The sequence below is a fragment of the Mercenaria mercenaria genome, chromosome 1, assembly GCF_021730395.1.
Source record: "Mercenaria mercenaria strain notata chromosome 1, MADL_Memer_1, whole genome shotgun sequence".
NCBI lineage: Eukaryota > Metazoa > Mollusca > Bivalvia > Venerida > Veneridae > Mercenaria > Mercenaria mercenaria.
This window is the reverse complement of record NC_069361.1, coordinates 6,167,042-6,187,584: the sequence shown is the minus strand read 5'-3', so window position 1 is coordinate 6,187,584 and position 20,543 is coordinate 6,167,042. Positions and strand designations below refer to the sequence as shown.

At 36.6% G+C, this 20,543-nt stretch overlaps 1 protein-coding gene across 1 annotated transcript in view; it reads left to right on the top strand.

Moving 5' to 3' along the window:
- Positions 1 to 3,211, top strand: part of LOC123545085 (integrator complex subunit 7-like) — a 29,242-nt gene extending 26,031 nt beyond the window's left edge. The window contains exons 20-21 of the mRNA XM_045331363.2: positions 544 to 732; positions 1,803 to 3,211. Of these exons, the coding sequence (XP_045187298.2) occupies positions 544 to 732; positions 1,803 to 2,063 (450 nt within the window). The 3' untranslated portion in view covers positions 2,064 to 3,211. The remainder of the gene's footprint in view (positions 1 to 543; positions 733 to 1,802) is intronic.
- Positions 3,212 to 20,543: the final 17,332 nt, after the last annotated feature.

The following is a 20,543-nucleotide window of genomic DNA, read 5'->3' as shown; positions in this document are numbered from 1 at the left end:
ATAATTTTACAATATGCAGGTGTGTAAACTGCTTTCTTAAAAAGCATATAGTTTGTTCAAAAAAATGGTATTAAACTGTAATGCAGCATTTCCTTCAGGATTGCTAAAAATAGTTGAATTTTTTCTGTACAGAGTGCTACTCAAAAAGTATAGTTTTGCACAAAAAGGGACTATTTCAAGTGTTAAAATGTTCTTAAAAGTTTTGCTCACAAACCTCTAGTTCTCCTGTTTGTTATTACAGTCATGTAATGTATGGTGAATTACAGGATTGTGCGAGAGATATTAACTTAATTATACTGAAAACAGATGATTAATACAATGCTTTAAGTATTTAAAGTACTTTATGGAAGGCAGTATTCTCCGAGTCTAAACATAATGCATTTTGTGTGTGTGTGTGTGTGTGTGTTATTTGCCTTTTAAACAAACAGCCCAGTTTTTTTTAAATTTAATTTAAAGCAGTACATCAAACTAAACCAGCATGTCTTTTTTAGGTGCTACATTTTAAAGGTAGGTTAGTTAGTATATTTCACTGTTATATTTCAGTTAGCAATATCTCCCCAGCAGACGACAACAGAGCCGGTTCTCGTGCAGAATGATACATACCTAACTCTCAAAGTGGAAGGAATAGTTCAGCATGGTTCCAAACCAGGCCTCTTCCGCAAAATACACAGTATTAATGTCATAGTTACTTCAAATATTGTCACCAGAGCACAAACAAATAATGATCAAAAGGTACATTAGAAAAATTGTTCTCCATCTTCAGAATTAATGATACCTATTTCATATTATGCTTGAAATGGTTTTAGTTTTGTTGTACAATACAGTTTGAAATATCTTACTATTAAAAACTAAATTTTGAAGTTTACTTTTCCACATAATTATTTAAAAAATCCACTATGGTTTAGTGGGCTAAGGTGTTGGTCTATAGTACGAAGTTTGAAGGGTAGCAGACATGTAGCTGTAGAAATTCTAGTGGGGGACTTAACTTTTTTATTAAGATAATAGCTATTTAGACAAAATTTGGTCAGTGGGTTATGGTCACATTTACTAAAAAGAAAAATATTTCTGGTTAATTTGAATCGACATTGTTACCAAACTTGGTATGTTGTGGTAGCAAACTTACATAAATTTATAAGAACACCTAATTTGGAATTTTATTTGAGCTAAAAGTGGGGTCAATGTCAAGGTTGCTGTGATTTAACAGTAGATGAATTCTTACCACTCAATAATTTGAGAAAGGAACGAGATATTGTGAAAAACCTTAGTATGTAGATACTTTACAAGAAGATTAAGGTTTTCCATTGTAACAAATAGGGAAATGTCCCATTTTTAATATCAAAATTGAGGGATTTTGTAATATAATTATGTTGTAATATAAGTAGTTGGTGGAAGACCTGTTCAGTATCATATTTTTTGTTTGTGTGCATATGATATGTAGTTTTGTTCTAGTGGTACTCTCATGAGTTTAAAAAGACGACATATCTAACAAACTTGACATTCATTTAACTTTTAAATAAACATTTCCCATAGAAAATCCTCATTTCACAGGCCTGAGGTAAATACTGAACTAAAAAACACTGGGTGAGAAGATAAAATTTGGGCCATTTTATGAAGTAGAAATTCAGTAACTGTCTATTCTTCTTTGAGAATATTGTATAAATGTTAACAAATTTCCAGTTAACAATTTTCAGCGACTCCATAAAAGTTGAATTCTTAAGCCTCTATTTGGCAGATAAAACATTGATACATTCAGGGATTTCAATTTAGTGGCACAAATGCATGTTTGGATATGAATGTTTCAGGTAACAGAATCTAGTGTTAACAACGTAGAACAGTCAGTGGAGCCTCACAATGATTACTTCAGCCTCAGTTTCATACTTCGCTTCCCACTTGTCGGCATTCATTCTGTAAGCATTGAGGCAGCTATCACAGACACAGAGGGTGCCACTTGGAGGACAGGACCCAGAGTTAGTCTTCAAGTGAAATCTTATGATGATGCTCTCCAAAGACAGCAGCAGAAACATGCACAAAGACCAAGCTATAGTCAGCTTCTAACTTCCTGATAAACATGCACAAAGACCAAGCTATAGTCAGCTTCTAACTTCCTGATAAACATGCATGAAGACGAGCTATAGTCAGCTTCTAACTTCCTGATAAACATGCATGAAGACGAGCTATAGTCAGCTTCTAACTTCCTGATAAACGTGCAAAATGACCAAGCTATAGTCAGCTTCTAACTTTACGATAAACATGCACAAAGACCAAGCTATAGTCAGCTTCTAACTTCCTGATAAACGTGCAAAATGACCAAGCTATAGTCAGCTTCTAACTTCCTGATAAACATGCATGAAGACGAGCTATAGTCAGCTTCTAACTTCCTGATAAACGTGCAAAATGACCAAGCTATAGTCAGCTTCTAACTTCCTGAAAAACATGCATGAAGATGAGCTATAGTCAGCTTCTAACTTCCTGATAAACGTGCAAAATGACCAAGCTATAGTCAGCTTCTAACTTCCTGATAAACATGCATGAAGACGAGCTATAGTCAGCTTCTAACTTCCTGATAAACGTGCAAAATGACCAAGCTGTAGCCAGCTAACTTTCTGATAAACATGCACAAAGACCAAGCTATAGTCAGATAAACATGCTCATACAAAGACCAAGCTAAAATCAGCTTCAGAAATCTAATTTCATGACTTAGCAGGTCAAAGTTCAAATTTTGATACTGAATGGTAGTCATGTATCGATAGGTAAAACCTTTGTCAGTAACACAAAAACGAAATAAACCAAGTTAGATAACTTTTGATTGAATTTTGTATAAGTTATGGCCCGATACATGCAAGGAAAATTTTAACCAAATATTCCTAGTATTAAACAATATAATTTACATAAAATCCAATCAAAATTTATCAAATTAGATTACTACAGGAAATAACTTTTGGTTGAAATTAATTCTAATTATGGCCCTCAATTACTTAGAAGTTTTGGTCGAGGTATTGTTTGGAAGTAGTTGCCATTGCCATGATAAAATGTTAATTTTGTTATAAATTGTAATAAAATATCTCTCATTTACACAAGTCATGCAAAGTTTGTTTTCAAATTCTTGGATACACATTTTAATATATGTGATTTATGTTTGTATCCTTATATATATTTTAAATGTACAATGTATGTATAGCTGGGTTGGAAATAAATGAATTTGGAAGCTGCAGGCTGTGTTAAGTTTACTTTTTGATTCAGACTGTTAAAATATCATGATACCTGTCAATGCAAAGGTAAATAAAAAATAACTTATACTGAAATAAAAAAAATTGTCTGCTTTTGATACATCCGTTTTGGAAAAATGGACATAGAATGCTGCTGTGCATCTGTCAGCATTTTCATTCAGAAAGTGTATTGCTACAGCTTTCAAAACTTTACAGGATATGTAAGCAACACTTATTTGTTGTTGTTTTTTTGTTTGTTTTTTTTTTGGTAAAAGGTAATGGTTACAGTGACTAGAAGGCTGAAAATGGTTTCCACACTCCAAGTCACAAAATGTAACAGCTATGGCTTTCAACCTTCACACAGTGATCTAGAACCACTAGAGGAAGACCCCTACTGATAATCCATATTGGTAGCTTCTTAAGAAGACGGTTACTATTTTTGTGGTTGGAGGATAGCGCAAGATGCAGCAAACGCTCCAGTTTCAGATGCTGCGCTAGTTCTTTAGCGTGCCAGCTGTAGGGTTCTTATCCAAATGTTAGTAAATTTAATTGGAGTAGCTGGGTTTCAAACTTTAACTAATGATGCATCCTTTTTCATATTTTGTTTAAGACTTAGCCTTACATTTTGAGAAAAAAAATTAGACAACACCAAATCATAGAAAGAAAAAAGGCTGTTAACATGAAAACTGAACATCTTATAAAACATGTATATTACACTACACAACAACTGTCAGTTTACTGATATATACATTGAATTCCGGAAAAGGGCTGCATAAAGGGGCCACATTTTTGACAGTTCAGCACCTTTAAAAACGCCATTTTGAAAGAACTGTTACATATCTGCATTTGCAATAATGTCCTGTGCTGAAATGTCACATAACTAGGTTGATGGTAGTTTTCAGCAACTGTTTACTTCTGTCTCTTTACCAATGGTATTCATTTTTAAAGGGGGACATTTTTAAGAATATTGTAAGTATCCATCGTTCAGGACTGTATGGCAGAACATGTAATGGTCAGGTAGATAGTTTGTAAAAATTTTGTTTGTTTATGAAATATTTCTGTGTTTTGAAGATATACTCCTAACCCTCAAATAGTTAATACAGAAAGCTGTAGAAGTGAGTTTTTACCTCAGCTTGGTTTTCTCAGGTCCGTATGAGGAAGGATGATACATCAGTTCACAGACAATCTGTTTTGTGGTATTACTCGTTTTAAGAATTTAGTAATTAGTACACAGTTGTCATTTTTATCACCTCAAGGATCTTATATGCCTGTGTAAGACAGTGTTTTCCTAAACTCCAGGGACAAGAGTGGAATGAAAAACGGTGCACTAGCGAGGTTTTTATCCGTGCTGTCACGAGGTTTGTGAAAACACCTGTATAACTTAGACAAACACTTCAGATAATTTTCTTTATCTATCATTAATATAGTTGTCAACAATTTCAAACATTATAATTAAAACCCCTCTTCCTTGGGGTGTTTTGTAAATATATACATAGTCTCAGTTTTCCGAAAAAGTGCTAAAAACTTCTTCAAGAGTAAATTATGATTGTGTATGTATTGTGTGTAAATGCTTGAACCATAATAAAAAGTTTTTATATTTATTAATTAGTGCTCACACCCTAAATAGACAGTATGCATATTAAATGGTAGTATTGTTTTGTTGGAAAATAGTTTTCAGCTCGACTATACGAAGTATATGGAGAGCTATCCAACTCACCCTGGTGTCGACGTCCTTCCGCGTCCCCACCATTACAAAGTTTTTTTACACTTTCTCTTTTTTCTCCTTATCTCTGTAATTACTTGATGGATTTGCTTTAAACTTAAGATAGTTATTCCCCATCATCATCCACATCATCTGGCATAAGGGCCATAACTCTCACACCAGTATTTCATGAATTATTCCCCCTTTTTATTTAGAATTTCAGGTTAGTTTTGGTGCACTTTCACTCTATCTCAGTTATTACTGTATGAATTTGATTCAAACTTAAAATAATTGTTCCACATCATCACCCACATCATATGACACAAGGTGCATAACTCTGGTACAAATTTTTCATGAATTATGCCTCTTTTACATAGAGTTTCAGGTTAAAGTTTTGGTGCACTTTCACTCTGTTACTAAATGGATTTGATTCAAACTTAAAAAAATTGTCTGACATCATCACTCACATCATATGGCTTAAGGGCCATAACTCTTGCACCAATTTTCATGAATTATTCCCCCTTTTGCCATACAATTTCAGGTTAAAGTTTTGATGCACTTTCGCTCTATCTCAGTTATTACTAAATGGATTTGTTTCAAACTTCAACAAGAGGGTCATGATGACCCTGGATTGCTCACCTGAGTAATATGAGCCACAATGGCAAACTGATGCTAAAATATTAAGAAGGTAGATCAGTAGGTCACATTCATGGTAACTGAATGTCAGTTTTAAGATCGGTGTGCAAAATTGTACATGTCATCCAAATTTCAAGGCTGTATCTTAAAAAACAAGAAAGAAGGTCAAGGTCACAGTCAAGTGATCCCTAATCGCTTGGGGTCATCAGGTATTTATAATTAAACAGTCTATGAAATACGATCTGATAATTTTTGAAGTATTTTTTCCTACATAACTCATAATGATAACAAGTGATCCCCAGGATGGGGCCTCTTTTCACCCCAGGGGCATAATTTGAAAAACTTGTTAGAGATCCACCAGGCAATGCTTCATACCAAATATCAAAGGCCTAGGCCTTGAACTTTCAGATAAGAAGATCTTTATTTTTTTTCCTATATAAGTCTATGTTAAATTTTGTACCCCCAGGGCAGGGCCTCTTCACCCTAGGGACATAATTTGAACAAATTTGGTAGAGAAACACTAGGAAAGGCAACACACTTAATACCAAAAGCCTAGGCCTTGCATTTTCAAGCAAGAAGATTTTTAATGGTTTTTTCCTGTATATGTCTATGTAGAACTTTAGACCCCCCCCCCCCCCCCCCCCCCCGGGGCAGGGCCTCTTTCACCCCAGTGGCATAACTTGAACTATTTTGGTAGAGGACCACAAGGCAATGCTACATACAAAATATCAAAGACCTAGGTCTTGTGGTTTTAGACAAGATTTTTACTATATAAGTCTATGTAAAACTTGTGACCCATGGGCCGGGGCCTCTTTTCATCCCTGGGGCACAATTTGAACAATCTTAAAGGACCATAAGATGATGTCACATGCCAAATATCAAGGCTCTACGCCTTGCGGTTTTGCACAAGAAGATTTTTAAAGTTTTTCCTTTCGGTTGCCATGGCAACCAGAGTTCTGCATGGAATTCAATTCTTTGAACAATTTCAAAGGGGACCACCCAAGGATCATTCCTGTGAAGTTTGGTGTAATTCTGCCCAGTGGTTTTCAAGATTTTTTTAGAAAATGTTGATGGACGGACGACACACATCGAGCGGTCACAAAAGCTCACCATGAGCCGAAAGGTGAGCTAAAAAGTTGTTCCACCTGATCACCCACATCATATGACACAAGGTGCATAACTCGGGCACCAATTTTTCATGAATAATGCCCCTTTTTACTTAGAATTTAAGGTTAATTTTGATGCATTTTCACTCATCTCAGTTATTACTAAATTGACTTGATTCAAACTTAAAGTAGTTATTCCACATCATCACCCACATCATATGACACAAGGTGCATAACTGTTGCACCAATATTTTATGAATTATGCCCCCTTTTTGCTTAGAATTATAATTATTTAGTGTTTTGATACACTTTATCTCTCTTATTACTTGATATTTTTGACACAGATACAAGCTATTGTGCAATATCTTCATCCACCATTGGAGTCATTGAAACACTCCAGTGACAGCTCGTTTCTTCAAATGTGCCCAGTTTCACTATCCAGCATCGAAATAGTTGAGTGCGCTGTCTCCTGTGACAGCTCTTGTTGTTAGTTAGTGTTAAAATATTTGTTATAACCAATGATAAATAGATTATCTTGTCTTGTATTATGCCAATCCTGGTTTCGAAGTCCATAACATCTCACTTGGGTTTAACCTAGGCCACATGGCTGAGTTTTGCAAGTCTTACTAGATATAATCATTTTAACTTTGGTTTACTACTGCACATAGGACCTTCACTTAATCCAACTTCTTTTGTTGCTAATATGGATGTTAGTGGCACCTGTTATAAGGAACGAATCTTACATAACATGAAACGAGGACCAGATATAACTCCTATATGTACTTTGACTAAGCAGGTAATGTAACAATCTCCCTCACACTCCATAATACCCCAACAAATTTGTTTACAAAACCACAAAACAAGATATCTTCAAAACTTATACATTTATTTATTCAAATATGGGCTGAAATAAATAATGATATGACACTGTCACAACTTCCAAACGGTTTATCTTTGAATGCTACAGCATTTTCAAACTCCTGCTGAAAATAAAATAATTTCCTCTTGGTGGACTCACTTTACAATTACATGATGATGTAAAACTGTTCATCTTTTGACCTGGAAGAGCCAACGTTCAGTCAGAATTATCTCTGATCAATTATTATACATCTGACTGGTTATTTCTGAAACGGTCTAAAAATTGACCATTAGCAGGGTTGAGACCGATTCCCGTAACCAGGACAGCTTTACGGGTCAATCCATACAGTCTGATCAGCATATCCCTTTCAACTATTAAATCTAACAAAATTCAAATCTGGTTTTTAATACAAATTGGCATGACTGTACTGAAGTTTAACATTTACACATTTTTAACAATCAACAAACAAGAGGGTCATGATGACCCTGGATCGCTCACCTGAGTAATATGAGCTACATGTTTCAAAGATCAAACTGATGATAAAATATTAAGAAAGACAGTAGGTCACATTCATGGTCAATGATATTCAGTTTTACCATTGGTGTGCAAAACTGTGTATGTCATCAAAATTTCAAGGCTGTATCTTAAAAAACAAGAACGTAGGTCAGTAAGTCAAGGTCAAAGTCAAGTGACATCATATTACTTGGGTTCATCAGGAAATTATTATCAAACAGTCTTGGAAATGGGATCAAATGATTTTTTAAGTATTTTTTCCTATATAACTCACATAGTAACCAAGTTACCCCAGGGTGGGGCTTCTTTTAATCCCAGGGGCATAATTTGAACAATTTTGGTAGAGGACTACTAGACAATGCAACATACCAAATATCAAAAGCATAGGTTGTATGGTTTCAGACAAGAAGATTTTTAAAGTTTTTTTCCTATATGTCTATATAAAACTTTGGACCCCCAGGGCAGGGCCTCTTTTCACTCCAGGGGTACAATTTTAACAATTTTGGTTGAGGACCATAAGACAATGCTACAAACCAAATATCAAAGATCTAAGTGTTGTGGTTTCAGACAAGAAGATTTTTAAACTTTTTTTCATATATAAGTCTATGTAAAACTTGAGACCCCAGGGGCGGGGCCATATTTGACCCTAGAGGGACAATTTGAATAATCTTGGTAGAGGACCACTAGATGATGCTACATACCAAATATCAAAGCCCTAGGCTGTGTGGTTTTGTACAAAAAGATTTTCAAAGTTTTCCCTATATAAGTCTATACATTTAAAACCATGTGACCCCCGGGGCGGGGCCATATTTGACCCTAGGGGGATAATTTGAAAATTTTGGTAGAGGACCACCAGATGATGCTACATACCAAATATCAAAGCCCTAGGCCATGTGGTTTTGTACAAGAAGATTTTCAAAGTTTTCCCTATATAGGTCTATATAAACTGTGACCCACGGGGCGGGGTCATATTTGACCCTAGGGGGATAATTTGAACAATTTTGGTAGAGGACCACTAGATGATGCTACATACCAGATATCAAAGCCTTAGGCCCTGTGGTTTTGGACAAGAAGATTTTTAAAGTTTTTCCTTTCGGTTGCCATGGCAACCAGAGTTCTGCATGGAATTCAATTCTTTGAACAATTTTGAAAGGGGGCCACCCAAAGATCATTCCTGTGAAGTTTGGTGTAATTCTGCCCAGTGGTTTTCAAGTAGAAGATTTTTTTAGAAAATGTTGATGGACACACGACGCACGACGACGGACATTGAGCGGTCACAATAGCTCACCATAAGCCTTTGGCTCAGGTGAGCTAAAAATGAGGAAGACACTTGATTCAACATGGACAACATTCAATGTAATACAAGAGGACCATGATGGTCCTGAATCGCTCACCTATCCCCACATGACCCAGTGTTGAACTGAGTATGACGTCGTTATTTCTATTATTTGACAAAGTGACCTAGTTTTTCAGCACATGTGACCTAGATATCATCAAGATAAAAAATTCTGACCAATTTTCATGAAGATCCATTGAAAAATATGGCCTCTAGAGAGGTCACAAGGTTTTTCTATTATTTGACCTAATGACCTAGTTTTTGAAGGCACGTGACCCACTTTTAAACTTGACCTAGATATCATCAAGGTGAACATTCTCACCAATTTTCATGAAGATCTCGTGAAAAATATAGCCTCTAGAAAGGTCACAAGGTTTTTCTATTTTTCTACCTACTGACCTAGTTTTTGACGGCACATGACCCAGTTACGAACCTGACCTAGATATCATCAAGCTGAACAGTCTCACCAATTTTCATGAAGATCTCATGAAAAATATGGCCTCTAGAGAGGTCACAAGTTTTTTCTATTTTTAGACCTACTGACCTAGTTTTTGACCCCACGTGACCCAGTTTCGAACCTGACCTAGATATCATCAAGATGAACCTTCTGACCAATATTCATGAAGATCTCATGAAAAATATGGCCTCTAGAGAGGTCACAAGGTTTTTCTATTTTTAGATTACTGACCTAGTTTTTAACCCACGTGACCCAGTTTAGAACTTGATCTAGATATCATCAAGGTAAACATTCTGACCAATTTTCATGAAGATCATTGAAAAATATGCCTCTAGAGAGGTCACAAAGGTTTTTCTATTTTCTACCTACTGACCTAGTTTTTGACGGCACATGACCAGTTTCAAACTGACCTACATATCATCAAGGTGAACATTCTGACCAATTTTTCATGAAGATCCATTGAGAAATATGCTCTAGAGGTCACAAGTGTTTTCTATTTTTAGACCTACTGACCTAGTTTTTGATCCCACATGACCCAGTATCGAACTTGACCTAGATATCATCAAGGTGAACATTTCTGACCATATTCATGAAGATCTCATGAAAAATATGGCCTCTAGAGAGGTCACAAGGTTTTTCTATTTTTAGATCTACTGACCTAGTTTTTACCCCCACGTGACCCAGTTTCGAACTTGACCTAGATATCATCAAGCTGAACATTCTGACCAATTTTCATGAAGATCCATTGAGAAATATGGCCTCTAGAGAGGTCACAAGGTTTCCTATTTTTAGTCCTAATGACCTACTTTTTGACCCCACGTGACCCAGTCTCGAACTTGACCATGATATTATCAAGGTGAACATTCTGACCAATATTCATGAAGATCTCATGAAAAATATGGCCTCTAGAGAGGTATCAAGGTTTTTCTATTTTTAGACCTACTGACCTAGTTTTTGACGGCACGTGACCCAGTTTCGAACTTGACCTAGATATCATCAAGGTGAACATTCTGACCAATATTCATGAAGATCTCATGAAAAATATGGCCTCTAGAGAGGTCACAAGGTTTTTCTATTTTTAGACCTACTGACCTAGTTTTTGACCCCACGTGACCCAGTTTCGAACTTGACCTAGATATCATCAAGGTGAACATCCTGACCAATTTTCATGAAGATCTTGTGAAATATATGGCCTCTAGAGAGGTCACAAGGTTTTTCTATTTTTAGACCTACTGACCTAGTTTTTGACGGCACGTGACCCAGTTTCGAACTTGACCTAGATATCATCAAGGTGAACATTCTGACCAATTTTCATAAAGATCCCATGAAAAATGTGACCTCTAGAGTGGTCACAAGCAAAAGTTTACGGACGGACGGACGCACGCACGCACGGACGGACGACGGACGACGGACGCCGCGCGATCACAAAAGCTCACCTTGTCACTTTGTGACAGGTGAGCTAAAAATACTGTAGCAATTTTGTGACAAGAAAAATACCTCAAAGTTTTATTTGCATACAGGTAAACAATCGTGTTCATTATAACCTGCCTGAAAAGAACAATGTATGTCAACACTTTTGTATTATTAATCCATTCCCAGTTGCAGTTTGGAACAAATTACATGTAAATCATGAACTGATACAGAGTAAACTGCTCTATTTTCGATACCTTAAGCACCAATGAACATAGTGGATGATAGGGCAATGTATTTTGCAACTGAAATTAATGTTTTAACAAACTGGATTTCATTGGTTAAAATATTGAGGAGCAATTTCATCATATTTGCACAATGACCAATGAGAATTATTCTAACACATCTAGTGAAGTTTGAAATTCTCAAAATGAATTATTTTAACAAATCTAGTCAAGTTCTTTAAAAAATTTAATTGGTCTCCATAATTTTTTGACAACCCCTTTCCAAATCTTTAATCTAATATTAGGTTTTTACTGGTAAATTTATTTATTAGCTGCATTAGTTTTTAAATATATCTGAAGTGTCTTCCTAATGTTACTGAAATGTGTGTGTTCTGGTTGTATAAATATAAACCAGTCTATGAACTTTTTTTTTTCTGTATGTTCCTTGATAAATGAAATACACTTGTTTTTGTGTCTAGATAAAAATGGTACAAGATGTACTTTATAGTCAACTCTTTCATATTACATTCTTTCAGTATGATTAACTAATGCAAAACTCTATATAAGCCAGCTATATTTGTATCCAACACAGTATATTTCCTTACCATCATCTCAGCTGGAAATATTCAGATTTCTCTGTAACAGCATTACTGAGCTGACCATCATCAAACCTACATGGTGTATTTGATTTGTTAGTAAAATTATGGGGTTCATGACTGTACTCTTCTTGGGGTAGAATTTTAAAACATTTTTACCTTGCCATCAAGTGTTGATACTAGGATAAATTGCGTTGATTTTTGAGAAAATTGAAATATATTTATAGATTTCAACAAACGGCAATTAGAATTATTTTGGGATTTAACTGTATGAAGAAGTGGAATGAACAAGTTTTTATGGTGTTATAAAATATATACATCATTTTATGAGAGCATCAAATATATTTTCCCACATCATGGGAAGCCGTGTGTAAGTTGCTGGTGTATAAATGTGTTTTATACATATATAGATCTACCAGTGGCAGACTTTTATACCTTTCAGCTCAATCATATCCAGTTGTGCTAAATATCTATCAGTACCTTGAAATATCAGACTTGTAAAAAAGAATCATTTTGAAGAACAAGTCTTTTGCAATGGTTAAAGATTGAAGTAAATGTTCTGTGAAATGATATGTCATGTCATGGAATGGAACAGAGGCACCTTTATTCAGCCAAAACATTTTGTGAAACCTCTGTGAGTAGTTCTTAATCATTCATAGTTTCAAAGCCACATATCAAACAGTTTAGAATATATTATTGAATAATATGCGAAACTTAACCAATTTTTATGTCAAACTAGAGCTGTCTGTTGACAGCGCGCTAGACTTTTCTCAGTGCTTGACTCTGAATTAGAGCTTTGCTAGTAGATTTTTCATAAAACTTTAAGCAAATCAAAGGCCTGAAGGGCCTGAGTCGGCTAATGATTGATGTACTGACAGTATAGTCTACCAGTTTCAGTTTGTTTTTAGTTTTTTTCTTTAAAATTTCATAACACAACTCGATATTTACCCAAAATATTATATCCGGATACGATTACACTTTTCTCCAGTTTCAACTATTTTACAAATTGTGATGATACGAAGACATTTAGCAGCAACTGGCAGTATCTGACATTGAAGTTTACGGTTAAATTACCTCTTATTTAAATCTTTTCATAAAAAAGTTGTTTCGTTTCGTGAAAGCAGCCAAACATAGACGATCTACTTTCGATTTCAAAAACTACAAGAAAATACAATTTAATGTTTCGCCGATTTGTTTATTTCTCGAAAAATAAGAATTAAAATCATTTTTAATATCAGTAGTAACTAAACAAACCAGTAAGAGCTTCTTCTTCCGATAATTTATCCGTTTACTGACTGCAAAATTCAACCCACGCAAAGTTTATAGAAATCATACGATGCGTGTTTACATTCAATGTGGGAGAATTAAGGCTGATCGGCTATGTTACCTAACGCATCCAGACGATTCAGATTTTGTTTTTAAAAAAGCATTGTGTGCGTTTCTGTAATTTTATATACGTCTTATATGCTTAGAAATTATTAGACATGCGTATTTGCATTATTTCTATACGTAATTTACGCTAATACACATCTTATCTGGAGCCCTGTGGAACTATTTTTTGTCTTTCGCTGGATGTTACCAAAGCTTTGTAAGTCTGCGCAATTCTTAAAATGCACATTTATGCTTAATGAGTTACATTCAAGTATTGCACAATTACAAGTCATAAATATGACAGATTACATCATATATTGGTCATAGCAAAGGGAATTGACACAACTTAACTTCATTCATGCAGTGAACTGTTTGAAGTTTGAGAAATCTAATGGAACTACATCCCTTCACGTGTTATTCGGTCCATTTAGAGAATCGCTGAACAGCAAGGACTCGTCAAAAGGCTTTCAGCCTTTAGCCGACTCAAAAATTCTAAGTTAACAAGGCAGTCTGAAGGACAGCTAAATCCCCCGCCACTGCTATGGATAGTAAAAGGGTAAACCTTTGATTTTAGCTGTGACCTTGACCTTGAACTGACATGGCTGACTCATGAATTCTGCACAACGTCTTGATGAGGTGATCATTTGACCCATGTTTCATGAAAATCCTTCAAGGGGTTTAGGAGATGAGCTGAAACCTTTGACCTTCAGTTGTGACCTTGACCTTGAGTTGACATGGCTGACTCAGGAGTTCTTGATGAGGTGATCCTTTGACCCGAGTTTGATGAAAATACTTCAAGGGGTTTAGGAGATACAGAGTGGACACAAAATGGAAGGCTCAAACCTTCGACCCTTAGTTGTGACCTTGAGCTGGCATGGTTGACTCATAATTTCTGCACATCGTTTTGATGAGGTAAGCATTTTACCCAAGTTTTATAAAATTCCTTTAAGGGGTTTAGCGGACACGAGATGGAAGGCCCAAACCTTTGACCTTCAGTTGTGACCTTGACCTTGAGCCGACATGGCTGACTCATAAGTTCTGCACATCGCCTTGATGAGGTGATTGTTTGACCCAAGTTTGATGAAAATCCTTCGAGGAGTTTAGGAGATATAGAGCAGACACAAAATGGAAGGCTCAAACCTTTGACCCTAAGTTGTGTCCTTGACCTTGAGCCGGCATGACTGACTCATGGGTTCTGCACATCGTCTTGATGAGGTGATCATTTGACCAAAGTTTGATAAAATTCCTTCAAGGGGTTTAGGAGACATACAGCGGACACAAAATGAAAGGGTCAAACCTTTGACCTTGAGTGACCTTGACCTTGAGCTGACACATGGGTTCTGCACATCGTCTTGATGAGGTGATCATTTGACCCAAGTTTTATAAAATTCCTTCAAGGGGTTTATGAAATATAGAGCGGACACAAAATGGCAGGCTCAAACCTTTGACCTTGAGTTGTGACCTTGACCCGACAAGGCTGACTCATGGGTTCTGCACATCGTCTTGATGAGGTGATCATTTGACCCAAGTTTCATGAAAATCCTTCAAGGGGTTTAGGAGATATGGACCTGACACTATTTTGTTACGGACGGAAGGACTGACGGAAGGACGGACGCAGACCATTCCTATAATCCCTCCGCCACGGCGGGAGATTAAAAAGGGGCATATCTCGGTCAAAATTCAAATCAGAGTTATGGGGATTGTTTCTCCTGGTGAAGACTTTGATAGTAAATAACTATACTAAGTCAAAAGCTTTGATAGTAACAGATATTTGACTTTATCAGGGCCCACACTGGGCTGAAAAAAGTTGGAGCCACCTTTTTTTTCGGGAACGGTGGGGAGGGTGCTGGAGAGATTTCCCTTCCCGCGGCGCGCTGAAATTTTTTTCACATCCCATAAGCAAATGATGATATTCTAGCTATATAGCGGGACTTTTGAATGAAAGTGGGTATACCTCTAAAGCAAGTTTTGTATTTTAAAATGTTGTTGGATGTTTGAATCAATCCGTCTGAAATATTTTTCCATTACAGCTTCTTTTTGTTGTGGGCCTACTATGTAAATGCATTGCTCCCAGGGTTGTGTTTTTGGTGTTCTGTGCTTCCGAGAAATCTACCCTTACAGTATTATCTTCTTGGTGTTGGTAACTTTGGTAAAACCAATACAGGATTACATTTCAAATCCATTCCTAACTTTTAAAGACATTAAAAAAAACATGGCAAACACCTTTACTAATTACTTACTAAGATCTGACGGTGGCGACAACGTTATAAAAATCATCAAACCGTTCATTTTTTTGCCGATTTGTTTATTAATTATTTGATCCATGGAAATTAAAGGCATCAAACATTTAATCTGCCGTAATGACAACAAAACAAAACGATTATTCTTACCCGATAATTGGTTGCTAACTGATTGCAAATTGCATCTTTTCGCGTGTCAAGATGTTTATTACACATTACACATTGTTAAATGTAAAGTGAACGCAGACTGGGTAGTACTATCTCAAAATAAGTTAATTTCATAAGGTAAAATTATCAGAACCAGTCAACTGTTTTTTAACATAATTTCTCGGAGGTTACGATTTAGAATGTCTGAAACAAAATGGCGGTCCAAATTACGATGATTTTTTCATTTTCGCCACTCGCGATTTTTCTTCGCCACTTTCATCGCAAATTCGCCAAATGGCTCGAGTGGCGAACGGCAGCGTGGGCCCTGTTTATCAAAATCTTGAACCAACAGGGCGAGTGCAATAGCTCTACTTTTTCTGCGAAAAGTCTTGCTAAAGAAGGACATAACTGAGCCGAAGTCCTTGTCCTAGTTATGTAGTCTTGCTAGATGGTAAACAAGTGGTCAAAGTTTCAAAGCCACATGAGAAACAGGTTAGACAAAATATGGACTTGTACAAAAACTGAACTAACGTCAAAGTCCAAAAAGGGCTGTAATTCAGCCAAATACTTGACAGAGTTATGTACTCTTGCCTACAGTTAGCAACTAATATCATAAACTAGAAGATGCTTTTGTAGAAAAGCACATGTCTCCCCCAATGCATAGTCATATAGGCAGGAAGTCAATAGGGGACAGGAGCAAAAGTCAAAGCGGCCTGATGGTTGGCTGCAATAGGAATCATCTACTTGGCATGTCCAATCATTCCACAAAGTTTCAACATTTTGAGCTTAGTCGTTCTCAAGTTATGAATTGGAAACTGTTTTCCATGTTCAGGCCCTTGTGACCTTGACCTTTGATAGTGACCCCAAAATCAGTAGGGGTCATCTACTCTCCAATCATCCTATATAGTTTCAACATTCTGGGTAAAGTGGTTCTCAAATTATTGACTTTAAAGAGTTCACTATGTTCTATTCATTGCGACCTTGACCTTTTATAGAGTAAGCCCAAAAACAATAGGGGTCATCTACTCTGTAAGTCTTATCACCCTATGAAGTTTCAACATCCTGGGTCAAGTGTTTCTCAAGTTACTGACCAGAAATGGATTTCCATGTTCTGTTTGCTGTGACTATGACCTTTAATAGAGTGACCCCAAAATCAATAGGGGTCATCTACTTTGCATGTCCAATCATCCTATAAAGTTTCAACATTCTGGGTCGTGGTTCTCAAGTTATTGATCAATGGTTTTCCATTATGAGGCCCCTGTGACCTTGACCTTTATCAGAGTGACCCCAAAATCAAAAGGGGTCATCTACTGTGCATGTCCAATCATCCTATGAAGTTTCAACAGTCCGGGTCAAGTTGTTCTCAAGTTACTGACCGGAAATGGATTTCCATATTCTGTCTGCTGCGACCTTGACCTTTATTAGAGTGACCTCAAAATCAATAGGGGTCATCTACTCTGCGTGTCCAATCATCCTATAAAGTTTAAACATTCTGGGTCAAGTGGTTGTCAAGTTAATGATCGGAAATGGTTTTCCATGTTAAGGCCCCTTTGACCTTGACCTTTGACGGAGTGACCCCAAAAACAACAGGGGTCGTCTACTACATAAGCCCTGCCACCCTATGAAGTTTGAAGGTTCTAGGTCAAATGGTTCTCCAGTTATTGATCGGAAATGAAGTATGATGTATGGACGGACAGGGCAAAAACAAGAGTGGGGGAGGGGAGACATAATAAGTGTTCAAAGTTTCAAAAGCACATGACAAACAGTTTAAACAAAATGTACTTGTATGAAATTTGAACCAATTTCCAAGTCCAAAAAGGGCCAAAATTTGACAGAAGTATGTACTCTCGTCTACAGGTAGAGACTAATATAACAAACAAGAGGACCATGATGGTCCTGAATCGCTCACCTCTTCCCACATGACCCAGTTTTGAGTATGACGTCGTTTTTTTCTATTTTTTAACATAGTGACCTAGTTTTTGAGCTCATGTGACCCACTTTTGTACTTGACCTAGATATTATCAAGATAAAAATGCTGACCAATTTTCATGAAGATCGATTGAAAAATATGGTCTCTAGAGAGGTCACAAGGTTTTTCTATTATTTGACCTATTGACCTAGTTTTCAAAGGTACGTGACCCTGTTTTGAACTTTACCTAGATATCATCAAGGTAAACATTCTCACTAACTTTCATGAAGATCTCATGAAAAATATGGCCTCTAGAGAGGTCACAAGGTTTTTCTATTTTTATACCTACTGGCCTAGTTTTTGACTGCACGTGACCCAGTTTCTAAAGTGACCTAGATATCATTAAGGTGAACATTCAGATCAATTTTTATGAAGATCCATTGAAAAATATGGCCTCTAGAGAGGTCAAAAGATTTTTCTAATTTTAGACCTACTGACCTAGTTTTTGACCGCAGTTGACCCAATTTCAAACTTGGCCTAGATATCATCAAGATGAACATTCAGACCAACTTTCATACAGATCCCATGAAAAGTATGGCCTCTAGAGAGGTCACAAGGTTTTTTTTATTATTTGACCTACTGACCTAGTTTTTTAAGGCACGTGACCCAGTTTCTAAAGTGACCTAGATATCATTAAGGTGAACATTCAGATCAATTTTTATGAAGATCCATTGAAAAATATGGCCTCTAGAGAGGTCACAAGGTTTTTCTATTTCAAGACCTACTGACCTAGTTTTTGATCGCAGTTGACCCAGTTTCAAACCTGACCTATATATCATCAAGATCAACATTCAGACCGACTTTCATACAGATCCCATGAAAAATATGACCTACTGACCTAGTTTTTAAAGGCACATGACCTTGTTTCGAACTTGACCTAGATATCATCAAGATGAACATTCAGACCAACTTTCATACAGATCCCATGAAAAATATGGCCTTTAGAGAGGTCATAAAGTTTTTCTATTATTTAACCTACTGACCTAGTTTTTGATGGCACGTGACCCACTTTCGAACTTACCCTAGATATCATCAAGATGAACATTCAGACCAACTTTCATACAGATCCCATGAAAAATATGGCCTCTAGGGAGGTCACAAGGTTTTTCTATTATTTGACCTATTGACCTAGTTTTTAAAGGCACGTGACCCACATTCAAACTTGACCTAGATATCATCAAGGTGAACATTCTGACCAAATTTCATGAAGATCTCATGAAATATATGGCCTTTAGAGAGGTCACAAGGTTTTTAGATTTTTAGACCTACTGACCTAGTTTTTGATGGCACGTGACCCAGTTTCGAACTTGACCTAGATATTATCAAGATGAACATTCAGACCAAATTTCATACAGATCCCATGAAAAATATGGCCTTTAGAGAGGTCACAAGGTTTTTCTGCTATTTGACCTACTGACCTAGTTTTTGATGGCACGCAGGGTTTTCCCGGACGCAGGTTTTCTGCGTCCCTGACGCGCTTTGACTGCTTTGGACTCGCATTTTGTAGTGCCTCTGCGTCCACTGGACCCGCAAAATCGGTCACGAAACTCCTTTGCACTGAAGCTTCCTTTGCGCAGATACCCATGTAAAATGCGCAGTTTTTTACCACCGGGACCGTCCCCGAATCGTAGGTGCTCATTATACACAGGTATAGACGATTTTCCAACTTCAAAACAAGTTTTGTTACCGATGTTCGCCATTTTGGTAAAGGGAAACTACTCTCCGCGCTAACTGACACCGCTAAAATCTAAGATTGCCGTTACGTTCCGTAAAAGATCGAATGGTTTATTTTTCTATTAAACAAAATTAATTTCATATAAATTTAAAGTATTTTGATGAAAAAGTATTACTAAATCACAAAAATTATGATACTAATTAAGGATCGAGTATTATCTTTAACTAAGATCAAACTGTGAACAACATAATTGACACGAGTTGACACTTAATTGCCGGTAATTACTGGCTATTTGATCATAACAAAAAGACTGTCACACCTTCTGTTATCAGTCTGAATTGAGAAGCTCATGCCATTTTGAAAGATACAATTCCGAAATACTGAATCAGCTGCTATCTAAATTAAAAAGATACAAGTTCATTCGGTTTTAGGATAAATTTTTTTTTAGTAATAATGTCCATTTTCAAGATCAATAATTTGTGGACCCCCAAAAATTATTAGGGACCCTTAAATTAGCAGCCATGGGAGTCCATGGACTCCCAAATAAAAAACCCGAGGGAAAACCCTGGGCACGTGACCCAGTTTCGAACTTGACCTAGATATCATCAAGGTGAACGTTCTGACCAATCTTCATGAAGATCTTGTGAAATATATGGCCTCTAGAGAGGTCACAATGTTTTTCTATTTTTAGACCTACTGACCTAGTTTTTGATGGCACGTGACCCAGTTTCGAACTTGACCTAGATATCATCAGGATGAACATTCTGATCAACTTTCATAAAGATCCCACAAAAAATGTGACCTCTAGAGTGGTCACAAGCAAAAGTTTACGGACGCACGGACTGACGGACGGACGGACGACGGACACCGCGCCATCACAAAAGCTCACCTTGTCACTCTGTGACAGGTGAGCTAAAAAGTGTTCAAAGCCACAGGTCAAATAGTTTTTGCAAAACATGGACTTGTACGAAATCTGAACCAATTTCGAAGTCCATACAGGGCAATAACTCAGCCAAAGTACTTGACAGAGTTATGTACTCTTGCCTACAGGTAGAGACTCTTATAAAAAACAAGTGTTTCAAGTTTGAAGTAAATA